The 21,395-nt window shown below is 38.8% G+C and overlaps 1 protein-coding gene across 10 annotated transcripts; it reads right to left on the bottom strand.

The window, feature by feature from the left end:
• Positions 1-17,103: 17,103 nt before the first annotated feature.
• LOC127842894 (uncharacterized) lies at positions 17,104-20,941 on the bottom strand. Of its 10 annotated transcripts, none has more exons than XM_052372697.1 (3): positions 19,191-20,941; positions 18,471-18,770; positions 17,104-18,110 (listed from the first exon to the last, which is right to left on the bottom strand). In XM_052372697.1, exons 1-3 carry the CDS (start codon positions 20,420-20,422, stop codon positions 17,462-17,464), a joined length of 2,181 nt encoding a protein of 726 aa, XP_052228657.1. In that variant the 5' UTR covers positions 20,423-20,941; the 3' UTR covers positions 17,104-17,461. The 10 variants fall into 10 exon arrangements, with proteins under 10 accessions (XP_052228657.1, XP_052228651.1, XP_052228653.1 ...); XM_052372691.1 differs by having other exon boundaries at positions 17,104-18,770; positions 19,191-19,310; positions 19,371-20,941; XM_052372693.1 differs by having other exon boundaries at positions 17,104-18,770; positions 19,191-19,670; positions 19,731-20,941.
• Positions 20,942-21,395: the final 454 nt, after the last annotated feature.

Genomic DNA, 21,395 nt, shown 5'->3' with positions numbered 1-21,395 from the left:
TTCAGCTCTACCGAGAGATGGAGGGGTTGATTAGAGTCAGGTTGCAGAGCAGACACGTATCCTCACGCTCGTATCTGATCTGGATACGTTACGATAGTGACCACATCATTGGTTGGTACTGTCGTTGTAAATGTGGGTCACGAACTGTCGGTACTTGTTCTCATGTTGCATCAGTTTTGTGGTACCTTGGACAGCAAATCCCGTTATCTAGAGAACCAGGTGTGAAAGACTGGGGACAATACCTTGATGATGCGGCTGAAGTACCAGAGGCGGTTGATTCTTCTGACTCCGAGGAAAGTAATATCGAGGAGTAATGCTCTTTTCATATTAAATTGAGCAATGAATAGACTTATTATCCAAATGTTACTATTTGTGTGCGTATGAACTTAATTTTAAAATAACAATTACTGGCTGTGTGTTATTTAAGTGTATCCATTAAACGAGTATTTACTGCTTACCATATACATGACTGATGTATTCATGTTAAGTGAATATAACACATATTTGGAGATTTCTGCTATTATAGCACCCATTTAGTAATATTTAGTAATATTTATTTACACATCAACTTTGTAAATAAAATGAATCAAAATGTTCCTATCACATAGTGTTTAGTTGTGTGATTAAGATCAATTTCGTTCATTATTGTAGTTTGTTGTTGAAATGTATGCATTAAACTTGTATATACTGTTTGCCATATATATTTATCTCAGGTTTATATAACATGTATTGCAGTGGATACAGTTACTATAGCAACCATATTATAACGTTTTTTTTCACATCAACTTTGTTAACAATATGTTGTTGTTTTTTTAGTGCAAGAGACGACCTTATCTTTGTTGACTGTTTATACAGTTTTGAGTTTGTAACTTGTCGTGGTACTGCACATTCACAATGTCGTTTATAAGCGCAATACTGGTTATATTATAGTTATTATGTTAAATATAAACAGTTGCTGCAGCAACATCCATATTTATTGATATATTCATGAGAGTATAATGACTGCGCTTGAAAACTGTCAATTGATAAATGCTAAGTATCGACAACTCAATTGATATGTATTTGTCTCATCAAAAAAAATGTTACCATGGAAACGGAGGTTTTAGAATTACTATGCTCACAATTCACATTTGATATTTGTATTGACAATAATATGTATTGTTCTTAATATTGCTAGTTAACATACTTAAATAATGGATACATGTGTCATTATTATCTTATTATGTAAAAATGGGTATGTGTGAATGTGTTGCCATGGTTACCATACCATATATGTTGTTACGGTTTTAATACATGTTTTTCGGAACTACACACATTAAATAAATATTTCAGGTAATTTTTGTTAATAAATTCCATAGGGCCATTTTCGACCCTAAGTGAACCTAGTCCTTTATACATAGCAATTTATCTATTGATACATCGTCCGTTGTCTGCTAAGAACAATAGAAAAGCGACTGCTGACACTTGTACCCATTTAAAGTTAATCCGTGTAAATACAAACTGTCAACAGATGCAGGTGTCTTTATGCCACCAATTATCACTTCTCGACCTTTTGACTAAGATCAAAGTGTAAAGTGTATTTTTTTATTGCGTCACGCCTTAAAGTTATCCGTTAATGATATGCACAACGGTTCTGCTACAAACTACTTCTGACCAATCAAAAATAATTACTCTATCGTTGGATACGCCTTTAACCAATCGCTATTGTTCAACTTCACATGGTATATTTTTTGATTGGATGAAGGTGTGGTTTCGTTGATTTATTCACAACTGTCCCACAATTTATGCATAATCGTTTCGTAAATAAATAGATCTTATCTGAGTGAAGATTTCATTCATTGTTTGATTATAATAATATTACGCACTCACCCTGGATTATTAAAAAGTGTAATTGGACACATTAAATACACAATTACTTTCGATTTGCTGCTTGGTATTATTAGATAAGACGTTTTTCAAGAATGCAGAAAATATTCCTCGGGTATCTCGTGATTTACAAATATGTATATAACAGTCGAATAGCAAGCGATGCGAGTGTTGGTAAATTCACGTGTTTCGTGCATAATGGCGAAAGCGTTTTTGATTATTTGAGAGCAAGTTACAATTATTTTGACCATATAATGAATTTCTGCGTTCAAGATTTTAACGAATTTTCACATCAATAGCACTAACATTTTAATACAAAAATATCCGCTCATCATATAAACGCTGAAAGTTATTAAGTTAAATGGGAAACTAATTTTGATTTGTGAAATATATATTAAGTTCGAAATAATCAATGATATGTTGATTATGATTTTTGAACAATAAAATATATTTTTCGTGATAATAAATAATTGAAACGTTGAATGTTTCGTTTTAAATATATCCTTATTATTAATATCCCAAAAAATGTCAACTGCCAGTGCAAAAGCCCTCAGAACCATGACTAAAACGTCACTTAAACATGTCTGAGATATTGAGGAAATTTACCCCCCGACTCATGGCAGAGTCAAGGCAAAAACCAAGTTTTTCTAGCCACATTATACCCCTCGACTTATGGCCGAGGTAGACTTATGGCCGCAAATGTACGGTATATCATACAGCGTTAAATCTGGCAGATATCAATGTAGCGGTATGATGAATGATTTCATAAACTTAAAGATTGTGTACCAGTTCACAAACAGCCGGATTTAGAAACAGACTAATTAACCTAACTTGAATTCAATACTCTTGTTTTCAGTTTAGGTTTCATTTTTTCATCGAAGGCCATAGTGTTGACTTTTGCAACAAACTAACATTTTGCTGTTGATGAGTGACAAGCAATGTTGTTAAGGTTCCTGCACAGCAATGAAGACATTTGACATCTGTTTTGCAAAAAAGAAACACCGACATGAGTATTTATGTTTAAATTTACATGGGAAGAGTCTGTTCATTGGGAAATTAAACAAGAGCACCGCCTTGCGGGTGCAGACCACTCATCTATTTTCTTTTTAAAGGTGAAGGGACTCTCATTTTCAATCACAAAGGAGGGAGGGGTGGAGTGAAGAGGGGTGTATAGTGTGGGTGTGTGGACATTTATTACATTATCTTCCAAAAATGCGAAAATGCCCAAAAAAAAATTCTGGGGGGGGGGGGGTATAGTGTGATGGTGTGGTGGTAATTTGTGAGATGATCTTTAAAAAAAAAAAAAAAAAAAATTGGGGGGGGGGTGAGTTGGGGGGTATAGTGTGAGGGTGTGGTGTTAATTTGTGAGATGATCTTAAAAAAATAATAGGGGGGGGGGATTCGGGGGGGGGGGGGGGTTGGGTGGGGGTGGGGATTCATGGGTGCGATGGTTGTAGGGTATTTCGAACATAAAAAATAAAAATAAACAGTTTTGTTTTTTAACCGTTTAAAAAAAAATGGGGGGGGGGGGGGTTATAGTGTGAGGGTGTGGTGGTCATTTGTGAGATGATCTTAAGAAAAAAAAAGAAAAAAAAAAAGAAAAAAAAAAAAAAATAGGGGGGGATTCGGGGGGGGGGGGGGGGGGAGGGGGGGCACGGGGGATGGTTTGGGTGGAGTCTATTGTGGTATGTCCGGGTAAGAGTAGTTTTGTCAAAGTATCAATCAAATCTAATCATAAATAAAGAAGTTATGGCAATTTTAGCAAAATTTAATAATTTGACCTTGAGAGTCAAGTTCATTCAAAGGTCAAGGTAAAATTTAACTTGCCAGGTACAGTAACCTCATGATAGCATAAAAGTATTTGAAGTGTGAAATCAATAGCCTTGATACTTAAGAAGTAAAGTGGATCGAAACACAAAATTTAACCATATATTCAAAGTTACTAAGTCAAAAAAGGGCCATAATTCCATAAAAATGACATCCAAAGTTATGCAACTTGTCCTTTTACTGTACCCTTATGATAGTTTGCGAGTGTTCCAAGTATGAAAGCAATATCTATGATAATTTAGGTGGTAAAGTGGACCAAAACACAAAACTTAACCAAATTTTCTGATAATTTAGGTGGTAAAGTGGACCAAAACACAAAACTTAACCAAATTTTCTAAGTATAAAGGGCCCATAATTCCGTCCAAATGCCAGTCAGAGTTACATAACTTTGCCTGCACAGTCCCCTTATGATAGTTAATAAGTGTTGCAAGTATGAAAGCAATAGCTTTGATACTTAAGGAATAAAATGGACCTAAACACAAAACTTAACCAAATTTTCAATTTTCTAAGTATAAAAAGGGCACATAATTCTGTCAAAATGCCAGTCAGATTTACATTACTTTGCCTGCACAGTCCCCTTATGATAGTTAGTAAGTGTTGCAAGTATGAAAGCAATAGCTTTGATACTTAAGGAACAAGAGCACCGCCTTGCGGGTGCAGACCGCTCATCTATTTTCTTTTTAAAGGTGAAGGGACTCTCATTTTCAATCACAAAGGAGGGAGGAGTGGAGTGAAGAGGGGTGTATAGTGTGGGGTTGTGGACATTTATTACATTATCTTCCAAAAAAGCGAAAAAAAAAAAAAAAAAAAAAAAAATCGGGGGGGGGGGGTGGGTATAGTGTGAGGGTGTGGTGATAATTTGTGAGATGATCTTAAAAAAAAAAAAATCAAAAAAAAAATCAAAAAAAAAATTTGGGGGGGGGGGGGGTGGGGGGGGTGGGGTGGGGGTATAGTGTGAGGGTGTGGTGGTCATTTGTGAGATGATCTTATAAAAAAAAAAAAAAAAAAAAAAATTAGGGGGGGGGGGAGGGGGGGAGGGGGGGGAGGGCACGGGGGATGGTTTGGGTGAAGTCTATTGTGGTATGTCAGGTAAGAGTAGTTTCATCAAAGTATCAATCAAATCTAATCATAAATAAAGAAGTTATGGCAATTTTAGCAAAATTTAATAATTTGACCTTGAGAGTCAAGGTCATTCAAAGGTCAAAGTAAAATTCAAGTTGCCAGGTACAGTAACCTCATGATAGCATGTAAGTATTTGAAGTTTGAAAGCAATAGCCTTGATACTTCGAGTGGATCGAAACACAAAATTTAACCATATATTAAAAGTTACTAAGTCAAAAAGGGCCATAATTCCGTAACAATGACAACCAGAGTTATGCAACTTGTCCTTTTACTGTACCCTTATGATAGTTTGTGAGTGTTCCAAGTATGAAAGCAATATCTATGATACTTTAGGGGTAAAGTGACCAAAACATAAATCTTAACCAAATTTTCAATTTTCTAAGTATAAAGGGCCCATAATTCCGTCCAAATGCCAGTCAGAGTTACATAACTTTGCCTGCACCGTCCCCTTATGATAGTTCATAAATCTTGCAAGTATGAAAGCAATAGCTTTGATACTGTAGGAATAAAGTGGACCTAAACACAAAACTTAATCAAATTTTCAATTTTCTAAGTATAAAAAGGGCACATAATTCTGTCAAAATGCCAGTCAGAGTTACATTACTTTGCCTGCACAGTCCCCTTATGATAGTTAGTAAGTGTTGCAAGTATGAAAGCAATAGCTTTGATGCTTAAGGAATAAAATGGACCTAAACACAAAACTTAACCAAAATTGTCAATTTTCTAAGTATAAAAAGGGCACATAATTCTGTCAAAATGCATGCCAGAGTTATCTAACTTTGCCTGCCCACTCCCCTCATGATAGTAAGTAAGTGTACCAAGTTTGAATGCAATAGCATTGATACTTACTGAGAAAAGTGGAACTAAACGCAAAACTTAACCAAAATTTGCAATTTTTTAAGTATAAAAAGGGCACATAATTCTGTCAAAATGCACGCCAGAGTTATCTAACTTTGCCTGCCTAGTCCCCTCATGATAGTAAGTAAGTGTACCAAGTTTGAATGCAATAGCATTGATACTTTCTGAGAAAAGTGGACCTAAACGCAAAACTTAACCGGACGCCGACGCCAACGCCAACGCCAACGCCAACGCCAACGCCGACGCCAAGGTGATGACAATAGCTCATAATTTTTTTTCAAAAAATAGATGAGCTAATAAAATGGACCTAAACACAAAACTTAACAAAAAATTTCAATTTTCTAAGTATAAAAAGGGCACATAATTCTGTCAAAATGCACGCCAGAGTTATCTAACTTTGCCTGCCCAGTCCCCTCATGATAGTAAGTAAGTGTACCAAGTTTGAATGCAATAGCATTTATACTTTCTGAAAAAAGTGGACCTAAACGCAAAACTTAACCAAAATTTTATATTTTCTAAGTATAAAAAGGGCACATAATTCAGTCAAAATGCACGCCAGAGTTATCTAACTTTGCCTGCCCGGTCCCCTTATGATAGTAAGTAAGTGTACCAAGTTTGAATGCAATAGCATTGATACTTTCTGAAAAAAGTGGACCTAAACGCAAAACTTAACCAAAATTTTCAATTTTCTAAGTATAAAAAGGGCACATAATTCTGTCAAAATGCACGCCAGAGTTATCTAACTTTGCCTGCTCAGTCCCCTCATGATAGTAAGTAAGTGTACCAAGTTTGAATGCAATAGCATTGATACTTTCTGAAAAAAGTGGACCTAAACGCAAAACTTAACCGGACGCCGACGCAGACGCAGACGCCAAGGTGATGACAATAGCTCATAATTTTTTTTCAAAAAATAGATGATCTAAAAAGGGGTCATGTGTGCAGATTATCCAATCAGAATGCAGAGTTGATATGACAATGAAAGAAGTTGTAAATATTTAACCTTATATATTCTTTCCCAAATAATGACAACAATTGACATGCAGCAATAATTTTACTTGCCTTTTAAAAGCACAACAAAATCACAGGAATAACTGAGCATGCAGTTTATGTGTACTGTGTTAGTTCTTAAAGTCAGAGCAACATTTCTCATCATATCATGCAGACTCATAAATAAAGTTATGACCAGGATTTAATTTTTTGATTTTCACAAACTCAGACGATGATGAGGCGTCAACCCCTTCCACCCCCCAAGGACAGAGAATCGGTGTGGAGCCCCCCCAGCCACTCAGACGTTCGCAGTGGATTAGCCCGCAAGGGTAAGTATTGAGCAAAAAATAAACTTGACAGTCGTAAGAACAAGTAAGATTTAAAATACAAAATTTTAGTCTGAGCCCCTTTTATTTAATTCACTAATGTTATATGTCACTAACATACTCCTTGCTTCTTATTTTGGATTGTTACTGATTAAGTTCAACCATTCATAAGTATCACAAAGAAATATTAAACTGTACCACATGTAAATAATAAAATTGGCGGATTCAACTTTTGAAACAATTTGATGAATCCTTAGCACTTTTCATATTCATGCTCAACCTGTTTTAAAATTTCATAATGTGAAAACTCCCAGGGTTTTTTTTGGCCCGATTTTATAGCCGAATTTCGGCTATGTTCCCAATCCCAAAAAGTATACTTTTTCCCAAAATGTGGCAAAAAATTCTCAATTTCCAAAAAAAAAAAAAATTTTTTTTTTTTTTTTTAGAAAGAAGTGTCTTATGCGTATTTTATCTCAATTTTAATTCAATCACATCTAACAAAGTATTTTATGATATTCTTCTTTTAATTTTAATGATTATAAAGTGTTATATCAAATTTAGTATTTCCCTAATTAGTGGACTTTTCATGTGGAAAAAAGGCTAATGAATTAATTTTCCCAATTTCATGAAAATGCCGATAAAATTCCCAATTCCAAAGCCATGGGCTATCTTCCCAAAATGTGGAAAAAAAAACCTGACTCCCCACCTTAAAGATGCCCTTTCTTAGCTTAAACTATGGAAATTGTCTTATAAAACACCTTTCTACTGAGTTTAAGTTAGGATTGAATGTTTAAACACAACCAAACAGACATTTATGAAAAATATGTTCCTCAAATAAAGGACATGTTCAAGATTGTAAGGAAATAGAAAACTTAAAATTAATTGAACATTATGTTGGTGATTATCAAGTAATTTCTTCAAAAATAACATCTAACTAACAATTGGGAAGAGGCTTTAATAGGACACGTAACAAAATGATATATTGCAAGTCTTTCCTTTAATGTGTCATGTTCTGAGAAAACTGGGCATAATGCATGTGCTAAAAGTGGCGTCCCAGATTAGCCTGTGCTGTCCACACAGGCTAATCAGGGACAACACTTTCCGCCTAAATTGGATTTTTGCTAAGAAGAGACATCATTTAAACAAAAAATTCCATAAAAGTGGAAATTGTCATCCCTGATTAGCCTGTGCGGACTGCACAGGCTAGTCTGGGATGACAATTTTGGCACAAGCATTTTGCCCAGTTTTCTCAGAATGCGACTCTTATGTTTTACTTTTGGCTTGGGTATTTCATTTATTTTAGTTGATCCTTAATATTTTGGCAGAAATGTCAGATGTTTGTAAACTTTACATTCATTTTGAAAAAGTACAACATATGCTAGGAAATAGTACATCTATTTTGTGTGATAGTACTCATTTCTGCATGTCTTCTTATTGTAGGCCACCAGTGTACCGTGGGCTAGGTGAGATATTTAATTTTGATTTATAATATGAACACGAGATAGAATATCTGAATCCCAGTAATATTGTTCAAGAATGTAATGTGCTGTGCTTTTTTTAATAGAATTCACAAGTGTCTGGTTTATGTTGGCAAGTTTTAACAAAATCAATGGCCTTCATCTAGCCAATAATTTGTATTAATATTTAATACTAAAACAATGTATAATACTAAAACAATGTAATTAGGTTTTCAAACCATGCTTTATTTGATTTATTTAAATGTTCCATACTCCCAACCTCTCCATAGCATACACAATTATTGAAAATTCGGTGATATTAATCTTAAAGATTGTATGTTTTTTTTTTATTCAATCTTGTACTGACTTTTTGTCTATGTTTTTTACAGACGGGCCTGCACCCAAAAGGAAACGAAATACCAAAAGGAAAACTAGAGACGAGGAAAGTATGTATACAATAACAATATGTAATATTCACATTGTTTAGATTCACACAAAACCACGAAGTCAGTCAGCTAGATTATGAAAAAGGAATAGTCATGAATTATATTAACACTTTTATTTGCATAATAAGCAGTTTCACCAGTAAATGAAAAAAGGGTTATGGGGGTGCAATATCCAATTAGATGCAGCATTTACATAAAACTTTAAAACTTGCCTAATTTCAAAATGAACACATGATACCTCAGGCTAAAATGTTGGACAGTTATTATATTATAGAGTGCAAGTTTTCAGCGATTTTCCTCCTTTATAAAGTACCGGTAAACGGTACTTTCCCAATCGAGCGAAAATTCCCCAATTCCCAATCGGCACCTGAAAAAATCCCAATCGGCGTCCGAATTTTTTCTCAAAACGATCGAAAGTTTCGTAACAAAACCCAACTTTCGGCGAGCGAACAAAGAAATCGTATAGTTGTGTGTAACCACGCGCTGGATTAATTTAGGGTTTTATTATTCAGCGCGTTCAATCAATAGAGTCGTTACTGTTTCCAGTTCTTTTGTCAGGCAGCCAGCGTACTGTTTTAGGTCGGTTTGTAACCTTATCGTAGTTTGAAATGAGTCATAATAGCAAATATTATGCAAAAAAACTAAAAAAGAGTCATCAGGCAAGTGGATCCCGTTTACTGACGCAGTTTGGTTTCAAGATTTCAAACAATCTTTGCACGACCAATCGGAACCGTCTATCACAGGACACATTGACAGCACTAATGATGCTGTGCAAAGAGGGATGCCAGCAACTAAGTGATGATCAAACATCAAAGATTGTTGAAATTTTCGAAAAATGAAAGAGAGAGACATTGCTTTATAAGAGATAAAAATAACTAGTAATTGATTTTGTGTGTTCTTTATAATATTTTTTTATTTATCAGGTTTTTTTTCTCCACTTTTTGGGACGATAGCCCATGGCTTTGGAATTGGGAATTTTATCGGCATTTTCATGAAATTGGGAAAATAAATTCATTAGCCTTTTTATTCCAAACGAAAAGTCCACTGATTAGGGAAATACTAAATTTGATATAACTCTTTATAATCAATCAAATTAAAAGAACAACATCATATAATACTTTGTTAGATGTAATTGAACTATAATTGAGATAAAATACACATAAGACACTTATTTCTAAAAAAAAAAAAAAAAAAAAAAAAAAAAAATTTTTTTTTTTTTTTTTTTTTTTTTGGAAATTGAGATTTTTTTGCCACATTTTGGGGAAAAAGTATACTTTTTGGGATTGGGAACATAGCCGAATTTCGGCTATAAAATCGGGCCAAAAAAAACCCTGTTTATAATGACTGGTTTTTCCTTGTTGACCTACACATCATTGCCTATGTATGCATGCCTTTCTGTCTGTCTGTCTGTCCCATAGCAAAAACAAATCTTAAACTAAAAAAAGTAAGCTAGAAGCTAAACTTCTTGAAAACTATGTCACATGGTAGGTTCATGTGTCTGCTTACTCTTGTGATTGTCAGACACACAAACATACCTTCCTCAAGACAAATGTGATTGTATGGCAAGCTTTGATATTTTGAGTGGTCTAAAAATGAATTTCAGGTATAAAGTATAAATAATAGTTTTGATAATTATTTAATTTTTCACAGGTACTCATGATGATGAAGTGATGAACTCCCCGCCAGGAGCCCCACCCATCAGTTCCCCAGTCAGGGCAACCCCCGCCAGCCCACTAACTACCCAGTCGGTGGACCGACGATTTGGGGACAAAATGGAGGCCTTCAGGTGGAAGGAACGTGCTCATCACATGGAGCAGCTTGTATGTATATCAACAGTTTTAAAGTATTGATAAGGGGAAACTAGTATGTATATCAACAGTTTTAAAGTATTGATAAGGGGAAACTAGTATGTATATCAACAGTTTTAAAGTATTGATAAGGGGAAACTAGTATGTTAATCAACAGTTTTAAAGCATAGATAAGGGGAAACTATATGGCAAGCGGTTTGATGCATAATCCCAAGAAACTAGGTTTCTCATGAGAACCAAGGTTCTCAAAATGAGAACCTAGGTTCTCAGAATGAAAACCTAGGTTCTCATGAGAACTATGGTTCCCAAATAAAATCTTGGGTTCTCATGAAAACCCAGGTTATCAGAGAGAAGACACGGAAAGCTTTCCAGAACCTAGGTTTTTGTGAAAACCTTGGATATCAAACAAGAACTTAAGTTCTCAGAATGAAAACCTAGGTTCTCATGAAAAACCTAGTTCCTCACAAGAACCTATGTTCTCTAGCGTACACCAAGTTTTTCAACCAAGATGTATGCTGTAAAATTGACGGAAAAATGATGTACTTGGAGCAAAATTTCGCTCAAGTGATGTAACTGAGCATTCAGTTGTTGAATTACAGAGATGGTTTCAATGCCAAGGTTAAAAATCAACTGGAAATAAACTAGAACTAATTGACAGGTAAGCATGATTTAGCTGTACTTTGTGTTAGTAACCCATGTTCATACTGCATGTTTCATGAAACTATTTGCCTTTTAAGACAGAAAGTTGTAAGAGATGTGTATCTATATAACAAATAAAAAAATAAAGTATTTATCATTAAGCCATACATACTCAATGGAATCAGCTTGTAACATAAACCATATTGCGGCTGTATTGTTTGCTGTGGATGATTACATTTTAGAATTTAGAATTTAGAACTATGCAGTTGGAACAAGGGGAGAAAAAACAAGCGTGACCCTCAACCCTGTCACACAGCTACCCACAGTAAACAAGAGCGCCAATGGCGCTGAAAGCATAGTTGCAAGATACAGGGAAGTTGCTGCTGAAGTAAATGTTTAGGTCAAAATATACTAAATAGTTTCCTTATATGTTTCGATGTAAAAGCGACAACTTTAAGCGAAAATAAATACAACATTTTGCACATAGAGACCCCCATAACCATACCTTTTCTTGACGGGCATTCTTAGCTGAATGGATTTAAGCAATAAAAAAAGTATGTCATGTTCAAACCAAAAAAGAATTCGACTCAAATCAAAATCGACTGTTTTTGCACCTTTTTTTCGGCCGTTTTCTAGTGGATTGTAACCTTTTGCAGTGCCATTTTTTTACTTTAATCTCCAACTTTATCCTATTTCAGGGATTCAGTAGTGAACACCTATGCTTACCCTATCAATATCTCCAAACGATAAAACCAGAACAACAGTCTAAAGTGTATAACATGCCTTCGAGGAAAAAATGATGATTTGTTTAGAGAGTACAGCCCTTCATGACTCGATTATTTAGTATATTGTAACCTTAACAATTTCTGACATCACGAGTCGCCCCCCTTGTTGTTGCTACCAAAATGTTCTATTTTTAGAAACGGGAATTCCAAATAGTGACGAATCAGGGGTGTGATTGAGGCAAAGTCAGAGGGAAGGAAAATTCTGTTGACTGATTTTGACTACGCGAATGGCGCGCATAACGCAATGACAAACCTAAAAACAGACATTAAAATAAACAACTTCTTGAACTTCATAACAATATTTCTTTATAAAAACCTGTTAAACTTCACATTTAACATACTGAGGATGCAAAGTAAACAGTTAAGTATTTATTGTGATCAATAGCAGCAGTTTTTCAATGTATTGAATTACAGTTAATAGACTAAATATAAACAAACACACTTGAGTGTTCTTCTGGTGTTAATGATGTATTAACTGAGTTAAATTAATATATTTAATTTTTTTACCTTTCAATATCTTGCATTTCACATCTTCACTCAGTTCAAAGCTATTTCAGTTAACTGAACAGCGTGACTTTCATAATAAAGCAGAATATGCATATGAATCTGATTATACACAGACCCACAGACATATAAATCAAATCATGTTTGTCTATTTCCATGTTCAAACAATACTCTTCTAAATTATTTTACTTCGCGAGTAGACTTAACTCCAATTTGCGAACACTGGTTTCCGTAACACAAATTCAGTGGGCACATTTCTTAACAAAATATGTGTTGCTTGTATCTAAAACGTTGTCTTTTTTTTGACAAACACATTTCATTATTCCTATCAGATTAGGTGATGTCAGTCGTTTATTCGATTGCTATTTGTTATTTCAATAATCTTAATTTTCTCTTCACAACGGCGCCATCTGCAAACAAATCAGCTGAGCGCATTTTAAGAACACAATTTTAATTGGAAGATTGGGAAACGACAGCCAATTATATGGCTCGTTTTACAAGTGCTTAGGCAGAATCTTCCAGTGTAAAATGCGGAAAATGCCGAAATCAGTGGTAGCCCCTCTCCCCCACATTTTTTAAAACGAATTTACGCAAATCTCAGAAGTGACATCCGGGACAACACCATCCGCGGAAGTAAGCGGATCCGCGGAAAAATCACACCCCTGCGAATGTGAATGGTTACAAAATGACATAACTATGAAAATAAATACGTAGAATTACATTATTTCACGAATTACATTATTTCACGCATACCATTATGCAACCATCCGTTTTCTTTTCCGACTTGATACATTTACAGCTTTCCATTTAATATTTTACAGACACAACACTCGTCCAGAATTCGAGCGAATCCATTAAATCCGTTGCCACATTTAAACCATTAGCTCTACTCGTAACGTTAATTTCTGGCTCAAAGTAAATCATTTAACTTCAATTAACACATCTCTATTACTTTCAAACTCTGCTTCATCAAATCCATAGAAAGGCAGGTCAGAATCCATGTCATAAATCAGAAAACATTCATCGTACTCCTCCATTTTTTACACATTTTTAAAGAATAAAAGTGCTTTATGCCCCACTTCCTGCTGAGAATATGTTAATTTCTATTTATAATTAACCGATGAAATGTAACATATCCTTAAACCAGGGCCTTATGAATTCAGTTATGTAAACATTTGACCTCTCCCAGAACATAACCTTTGCTCTTTAAAGTGTCGTATTGTAAATGTCTCATTTTCTGCTCATAAGGCGTTCAACTTTAAAGTTGTTTTATGTTATCAGTTTTCGCGACTGAAATCTACCATGGCTTCCCCAAATTAACCATTTGCATGCTGGAAATTTGTCGTCCGCTGGGGTGTTGTCTGCTGGATTTCTGTAATTTGCACTTTCTTTGATTGTTTTTTCAAGAAAAACTATCAGGATGGCAAACAGTTTGGATCCTAATGAGACGCCACGTTCTGTGGCGTCTCATCTGGATCCAGGCTCTTTGCAAAGTCCTTTAAAATTCAGTTCCAGCGCTAAAAGGGTTAACACCATTGGAATTGCCTATTATTCTTTATATATGTATTTGCCAGAATTAATCACTATTTAGATGCGTCATTAAATGTATGTATTTTTTCCTTTAATTTGTAGTTTGACGTACTGAAGACTTTTTTAGAAAGTCGCTTACATCAACGAAGAGATACATATTTCACTTCAATGACAATGCACTTGATATGCAAAACAAAGTATAAACTAGAAATGGCGCGGCAGAGGCCGACGCGTATCCCCACGCCGAATGTTTAACCTAGGTGTGCCCCAGGGTTGGTAATGGGGCCATGCATAGCTGAGATTGACCGTATTGTCATAAGAGAAGTTCATCATCAATTAGAAGTGAATTGGTGTAGAAATGAAGAAGTTATAGTAAAAGGCAATTTTGGGTGGGTGTGACATATGTGGGCAGGGCGCCCCAGGGTTGGTAATGGGGCCATGCATAGTTCAGATTGACCGTATTGTCATAAGAGAGGTTCAGTATCAATTTGAAGTGAATCGGTGTAGAAATGAAGAAATTATAGTAAAAGGCAATTTTGGGTGGGTGTGGTCTATGTGGGCGGGGCGCCCCAGGGTTGGTAATGGGGCCATGCATAGTTGAGATTGACTGTATTGTCATAAGAGAAGTTCAATATCAATTTGAAGTGAATCGGTGTAGAAATGAAGAAATTATAGTAAAGGCAATTTTGGGTGGGTGTGGTCTATGTGGGCGGGGCCCCAGGGTTGGTTATGGGAACATGCATAGTTGAGATTGACCCTAATGTCATAAGAGAAGTTCAGTATCAATTTGAAGTGAATCCGTGTAGAAATGAAAAAATTATAGTAAATGGAATTTGTTGGTGGGTGTGGCCTATGTGGGCGGGCGCCCCAGGGTTGGGATTGGGGCCATGCATAGTTGAGATTGACCCTAATGTCATAACAAAAGTTCAGTATCAATTTGAAGTGAATCCGTGTAGAAATGAAAAAATTATAGTAAATGGAAATTTTTGGTGGGTGTGGCCTATGTGGGCGGGGCGCCCCAGGGTTGGGAATGGGGCCATGCATGGTTGAGATTGACCGTATTGTCATAGGTGAGGTCCAGTATCAATTTGAAGTGAATCGGTGTAGAAATAAAGAAGTAAATGTAAAATAACCTAAAAAAATGAGTGATAATTTCTGACGCGGCCCCACCCCAACCCCTATAACTTTTGACCCAGGGGTCAGATCAAAATTCCAAATAGTGCAGGGTCGCACATATGCTCATAGCTACCATGTGTGTAAATTTCAAGGTTCTAGTGCTTTTAGTGTAGGAGGAGATAGTGGCCAGGACGGACGGACAGACGGACGGACAGACGGACAGACGGACGGACGGACGGCGGAGATCACCACAATATCCCCACCTTTTTTTCAAAAAGCGTGGGGATAAAAAACAATACTTTATTGGTACGATAAAAGTTATTTATATTCAGCACGTTGTTATTATAATTGGGTGCAATAAAAATGCCAACTGGGTAGAGGCTGAGCGATAACCTTTAAGAAAGCTATAGTTGAAAACTATCCGTGTGTAACCTATACCAGCCTCTTTTTGGACGAACAAAGAAGCCAGCAGCGTGTTTTTTCTCCAAGACTTTCAGGAATTTTTCCACAATCCTCCCCCCACCCACCTTGGCATTATTGAAAAGCTTATTATTTAAACAACAACAACACCAATGGTCCCGTCAGTGGTGTTTTTAAACTATTTTATCTAGTCCTGTCATGTTCTAGTCAATTGTTACTTTGTTAACCTTGGTACAGATGCCACTGTTTTCAATATTTTAATTTGTGTACTGTTTATTATGCTAGTTGGACGGCGGTCGTCCAACTTCATACCACATGTTTAATACATTATAAATCTGTATATCTTGGTTACTTATTTTAACCAATAAAACGTCTGGCAAAGGTTTATTGCCAGACAGTATCAACCACTTAACTTACAATAATGGAGCCATCATCAACATCATCAACGGTTGCATTATTAAGACGAGAATTAAGAAGAAAGCGGACTGAGAGCAAAACATTACTATCCAAAAATATCGCATTGAAAGAAGAAAACATTCAACTGAAACAACACATTTCAAAGATTAAAGGAAAGCGAGCTGGAGTCATGGGAGATGACCTTGCTGAGTCAGACGCAAGTTGCAGTAAGTGTTAACGCAGTTATAAATAATATTTAAATACTACGTTAATGTACGCGAAAGTTAATTATAACGTTGCGCCAAATACTTTAACGTTTGACGCTTACGTCATTTATTGTTATTGTCTATTTTGGAAAATAAACGCTAAGATTGAAATTGTTTTTAAATGCGCCTTAGCGAGTATGGAAGGATATATGTTGGTAAATATATTGTTGGTATTTATATTGTATATGAATCTCTGTATGTATTATTATTACGTGAGCGCGATTATTTGAATTATTTATTTGCATTAACATTTTAAATGTTTTGTTTGATTGATTGTTTACATTATATATGTATTATATTTGTTTGTATATATGTATTATATTTGTTTTAGAGAATCATCATGAATAAATGTAAGGACACATATCTCGTTTTCCTGATATGAAAGGCGGAACTCTTATCAGTTAGTCTGAGCCAAGTCATGCAAAAAGAATAAAATCAGATTGCCAGACGATGAAGGACATCGAAGTGAAAACAATGAGAAGAGGAAGTTCGAATTTTGAGGAAAGAAGTCTAGAAATAAGCGGCTATAAAGCAACATCTACCAAAGCGGTTAATAAGCTTTCCAAATCTCCGCTACCTAAAGTGGACAACGCCCCGAGAAAAGCCTTTCCACGAAAACAATTATCTACAAAGGCAGAAAATCAGCCGTCCAAATCTCGGCAACCGGAACTGGAGACTATTTCCCAGTAGCCACTGCAGGACAAGTCGGGACAGTCTAGTCGAACCGGTCTTTACCACACTCCTCCCCGTTCTAACAAGCCCCCCTCCTTAGCCCAATTTAGCTTTACAATCCCCGTCTAAGGCTTAACTCTATAATTGTTTAATACCTAACCAACATTTAAGGCACTTAAGTCCCCACTAGAATGTTAAAATTATGTATTCACACCCACTATGAGCTGCCCGTCCAAGTTACACCAAATCTTACACCACACGGCTCATATCCCTTCCCCCACATGACCCACCAGAAATCTGGTTAAAGACCAAACTTATCCATTCACCACTTCCCGTGTTTCCCCATCCGGTGTACGAGTCCACTGGGCCCGCAATACCGGCTACTTTAACTTGGATCCAGTGGAAGTGACTTTCGAATGCAAAAGGTACTACATTCCTACTCTCGGACAATATCCTTCCCAAACACCTCCATATCCGCCTCAAACTGGACCCTCCCAGACTCTGGCACTACAGCCATCTCTCTCACATCCACCTCATCCTCCAACCTGACCCTTCCAGACTCTGGCACTACGGCCATCTCTCTCACATCCAACTCATCCTCCAACCTGACCCTCCCAGACTCTGGCACTACAGCCATCTCTCTCACATCCACCTCATCCTCCAACCTGACCCTCCCAGATTCTTGGACTACGGCCATCTCTCTCACATCCACCTCATCCTCCAACCTGACCCTCCCAGACTCTGGCACTACAGCCATCTCTCTCACATCCACCTCATCCTCCAACCTGACCCTCCCAGACTCTGGCACTACAGCCATCTCTCTCACATCCACCTCATCCTCCAACCTGACCCTCCCAGACTCTGGCACTACAGCCATCTCTCTCACATCCACCTCATCCTCCAACCTGACCCTCCCAGACTCTGGCACTACGGCCATCTCTCTCACATCCACCTCATCCTCCAACCTGACCCTCCCAGACTCTGGCACTACGGCCATCTCTCTCACATCCACCTCATCCTCCAACCTGACCCTTCCAGACTCTTGGACTACGGCCATCTCTCTCACATCCACCTCATCCTCCAACCTGACCCTCCCAGACTCTGGCACTACAGCCATCTCTCTCACATCCACCTCATCCTCCAACCTGACCCTCCCAGACTCTGGCACTACGGCCATCTCTCTCACATCCACCTCATCCTCCAACCTGACCCTCCCAGACTCTGGCACTACAGCCATCTCTCTCACATCCACCTCATCCTCCAACCTGACCCTCCCAGACTCTGGCACTACAGCCATCTCTCTCACATCCACCTCATCCTCCAACCTGACCCTCCCAGACTCTGGCACTACAGCCATCTCTCTCACATCCACTTCATCCTCCAACCTGACCCTTCCAGACTCTGGCACAACGGCCATCTCTCTCACATCCACCTCATCCTCCAACCTGACCCTCCCAGACTCTTGGACTACGGCCATCTCTCTCACATCCACCTCATCCTCCAACCTGACCCTCCCAGACTCTGGCACTACAGCCATCTCTCTCACATCCACCTCATCCTCCAACCTGACCCTCCCAGACTCTGGCACTACGGCCATCTCTCTCACATCCACCTCATCCTCCAACCTGACCCTTCCAGACTCTTGGACTACGGCCATCTCTCTCACATCCACCTCATCCTCCAACCTGACCCTTCCAGACTCTGGCACTACGGCCATCTCTCTCACATCCACCTCATCCTCCAACCTGACCCTTCCAGACTCTGGCACTTCAGCCATCTCTCTCACATCCACCTCATCCTCCAACCTGACCCTTCCAGACTCTTGGACAACGGCCATCTCTCTCACATCCACCTCATCCTCCAACCTGACCCTTCCAGACTCTGGGACTACGGCCATCTCTCTCACATCCACCTCATCCTCCAACCTGACCCTTCCAGACTCTGGCACTACGGCCATCTCTCTCACATCCACCTCATCCTCCAACCTGACCCTCCCAGATTCTTGGACTACGGCCATCTCTCTCACATCCACCTCATCCTCCAACCTGACCCTCCCAGACTCTGGCACTACAGCCATCTCTCTCACATCCACCTCATCCTCCAACCTGACCCTCCCAGACTCTGGCACTACGGCCATCTCTCTCACATCCACCTCATCCTCCAACCTGACCCTTCCAGACTCTTGGACTACGGCCATCTCTCTCACATCCACCTCATCCTCCAACCTGACCCTTCCAGACTCTTGGACTACGGCCATCTCTCTCACATCCACCTCATCCTCCAACCTGACCCTTCCAGACTCTGGCACTACAGCCATCTCTCTCACATCCACCTCATCCTCCAACCTGACCCTTCCAGACTCTTGGACTACGGCCATCTCTCTCACATCCACCTCATCCTCCAACCTGACCCTTCCAGACTCTGGGACTACGGCCATCTCTCTCACATCCACCTCATCCTCCAACCTGACCCTTCCAGACTCTTGGACTACGGCCATCTCTCTCACATCCACCTCATCCTCCAACCTGACCCTCCCAGACTCTTGGACTACGGCCATCTCTCTCACATCCACCTCATCCTCCAACCTGACCCTTCCAGACTCTGGCACTACAGCCATCTCTCTCACATCCACCTCATCCTCCAACCTGACCCTTCCAGACTCTTGGACTACGGCCATATCTGTCACCTCGACCTCATCCTCCAACCTGACCCTTCCAGACTCTTGGACTACGGCCATCTCTCTCACATCCACCTCATCCTCCAACCTGACCCTTCCAGACTCTTGGACTACGGCCATCTCTCTCACATCCACCTCATCCTCCAACCTGACCCTTCCAGACTCTTGGACTACGGCCATCTCTCTCACATCCACCTCATCCTCCAACCTGACCCTCCCAGACTCTTGGACTACGGCCATATCTGTCACCTCGACCTCATCCTCCAACCTGACCCTCCCAGACTCTTGGACTACGGCCATCTCTCTCACATCCACCTCATCCTCCAACCTGACCCTCCCAGACTCTTGGACTACGGCCATCTCTCTCACATCCACCTCATCCTCCAACCTGACCCTCCCAGACTCTGGCACTACAGCCATCTCTCTCACATCCACCTCATCCTCCAACCTAACCCTTCCAGACTCTTGGACTACGGCCATCTCTCTCACATCCACCTCATCCTCCAACCTGACCCTCCCAGACTCTGGGACTACGGCCATCTCTCTCACCTCGACCTCATCCTCCAACCTGACCCTCCCAGACTCTTGGACTACGGCCATCTCTCTCACCTCCACCTCATCCTCCAACCTGACCCTCCCAGACTCTGGGACTACGGCCATCTCTCTCACCTCCATCTCATCCTCCAAGCTGACCCTCCCAGACTCTGGGACTACGGCCATATCTGTCACCTCCACCTCATCCTCCAACCGAAATATCCACCTCCATCTCTGAGAAACTGAGTCTGTCCTCTCCGGTAGGAGCCAACTCCCACGTCACCCTCACCTCCTTGCCATCCACACTGCCCAACATTCAACCGGAGTCCTCAACCTCAGAGGAGAGCCAAACTACAGCACCCTCCGCCTGCCGAGACCCCGGTATAACTTCGACCGGAGCTTCTGCCTCCACCTCTGAATCAGAGATGACGATGGCCTCTTCAGCAAGGCTATGCAATGTACTCCTCACAAAACTCACAACCCCCTATAACTCCAATCTTCTGTTTTGTTTGGGATGGCATCCATACCAAAACCGTCACTAAGGTAACCCCATTTATACCCATAAAGCATTCGCACACACGTATCATTTTCACATCTAAATCCCAGTTCATAACATTATTTCATCCTATATCGACGTTTAGTTCCGACAATAACGTAGATTTCTTGTTACATAATGATAGACAACCTGCACAATTTAACCTACATTCCATACAAATTACCATGCACAACTCTAGGTTGGCGCTAAGGAAAAAAAATTAGTAGCCAAATTTCAGCACTACGACCCACATTATAACCTTATCTGCTCAATGAACGACATAATCATTATCATGAATCTATAGGTATCAACAATGACTGTATTAAATTATCAATGAAGTCACATTTAAATAAATTATTTGTTACCTGAAATCAAACAATTTCATGTTTTTTTTATTTTTCATTTATATTTATTTTCATGCACTGGCATAAACAGTATACAATGTTAGAACTTGTAGATATGCCCCAGTCTTTGATTGGGTGGGTCTTGCTTTGCATGCGTAGAACTTGTCATTGCAGATGACAGCAATAATTTCGCGCTCATTCTTATAACACGGGTTTTACATGGCATACTGGTATTAATGCATAGTAAATAGTTATTATCACGTGGCTGTAGAAAAACGGT

The sequence above is a fragment of the Dreissena polymorpha genome, chromosome 8 (assembly GCF_020536995.1).
Source record: "Dreissena polymorpha isolate Duluth1 chromosome 8, UMN_Dpol_1.0, whole genome shotgun sequence".
NCBI classification, from domain to species: Eukaryota; Metazoa; Mollusca; class Bivalvia; order Myida; family Dreissenidae; genus Dreissena; species Dreissena polymorpha.
Note: the sequence above shows the minus strand (reverse complement) of the source record. Positions and strands in the feature narration are given on the sequence as shown.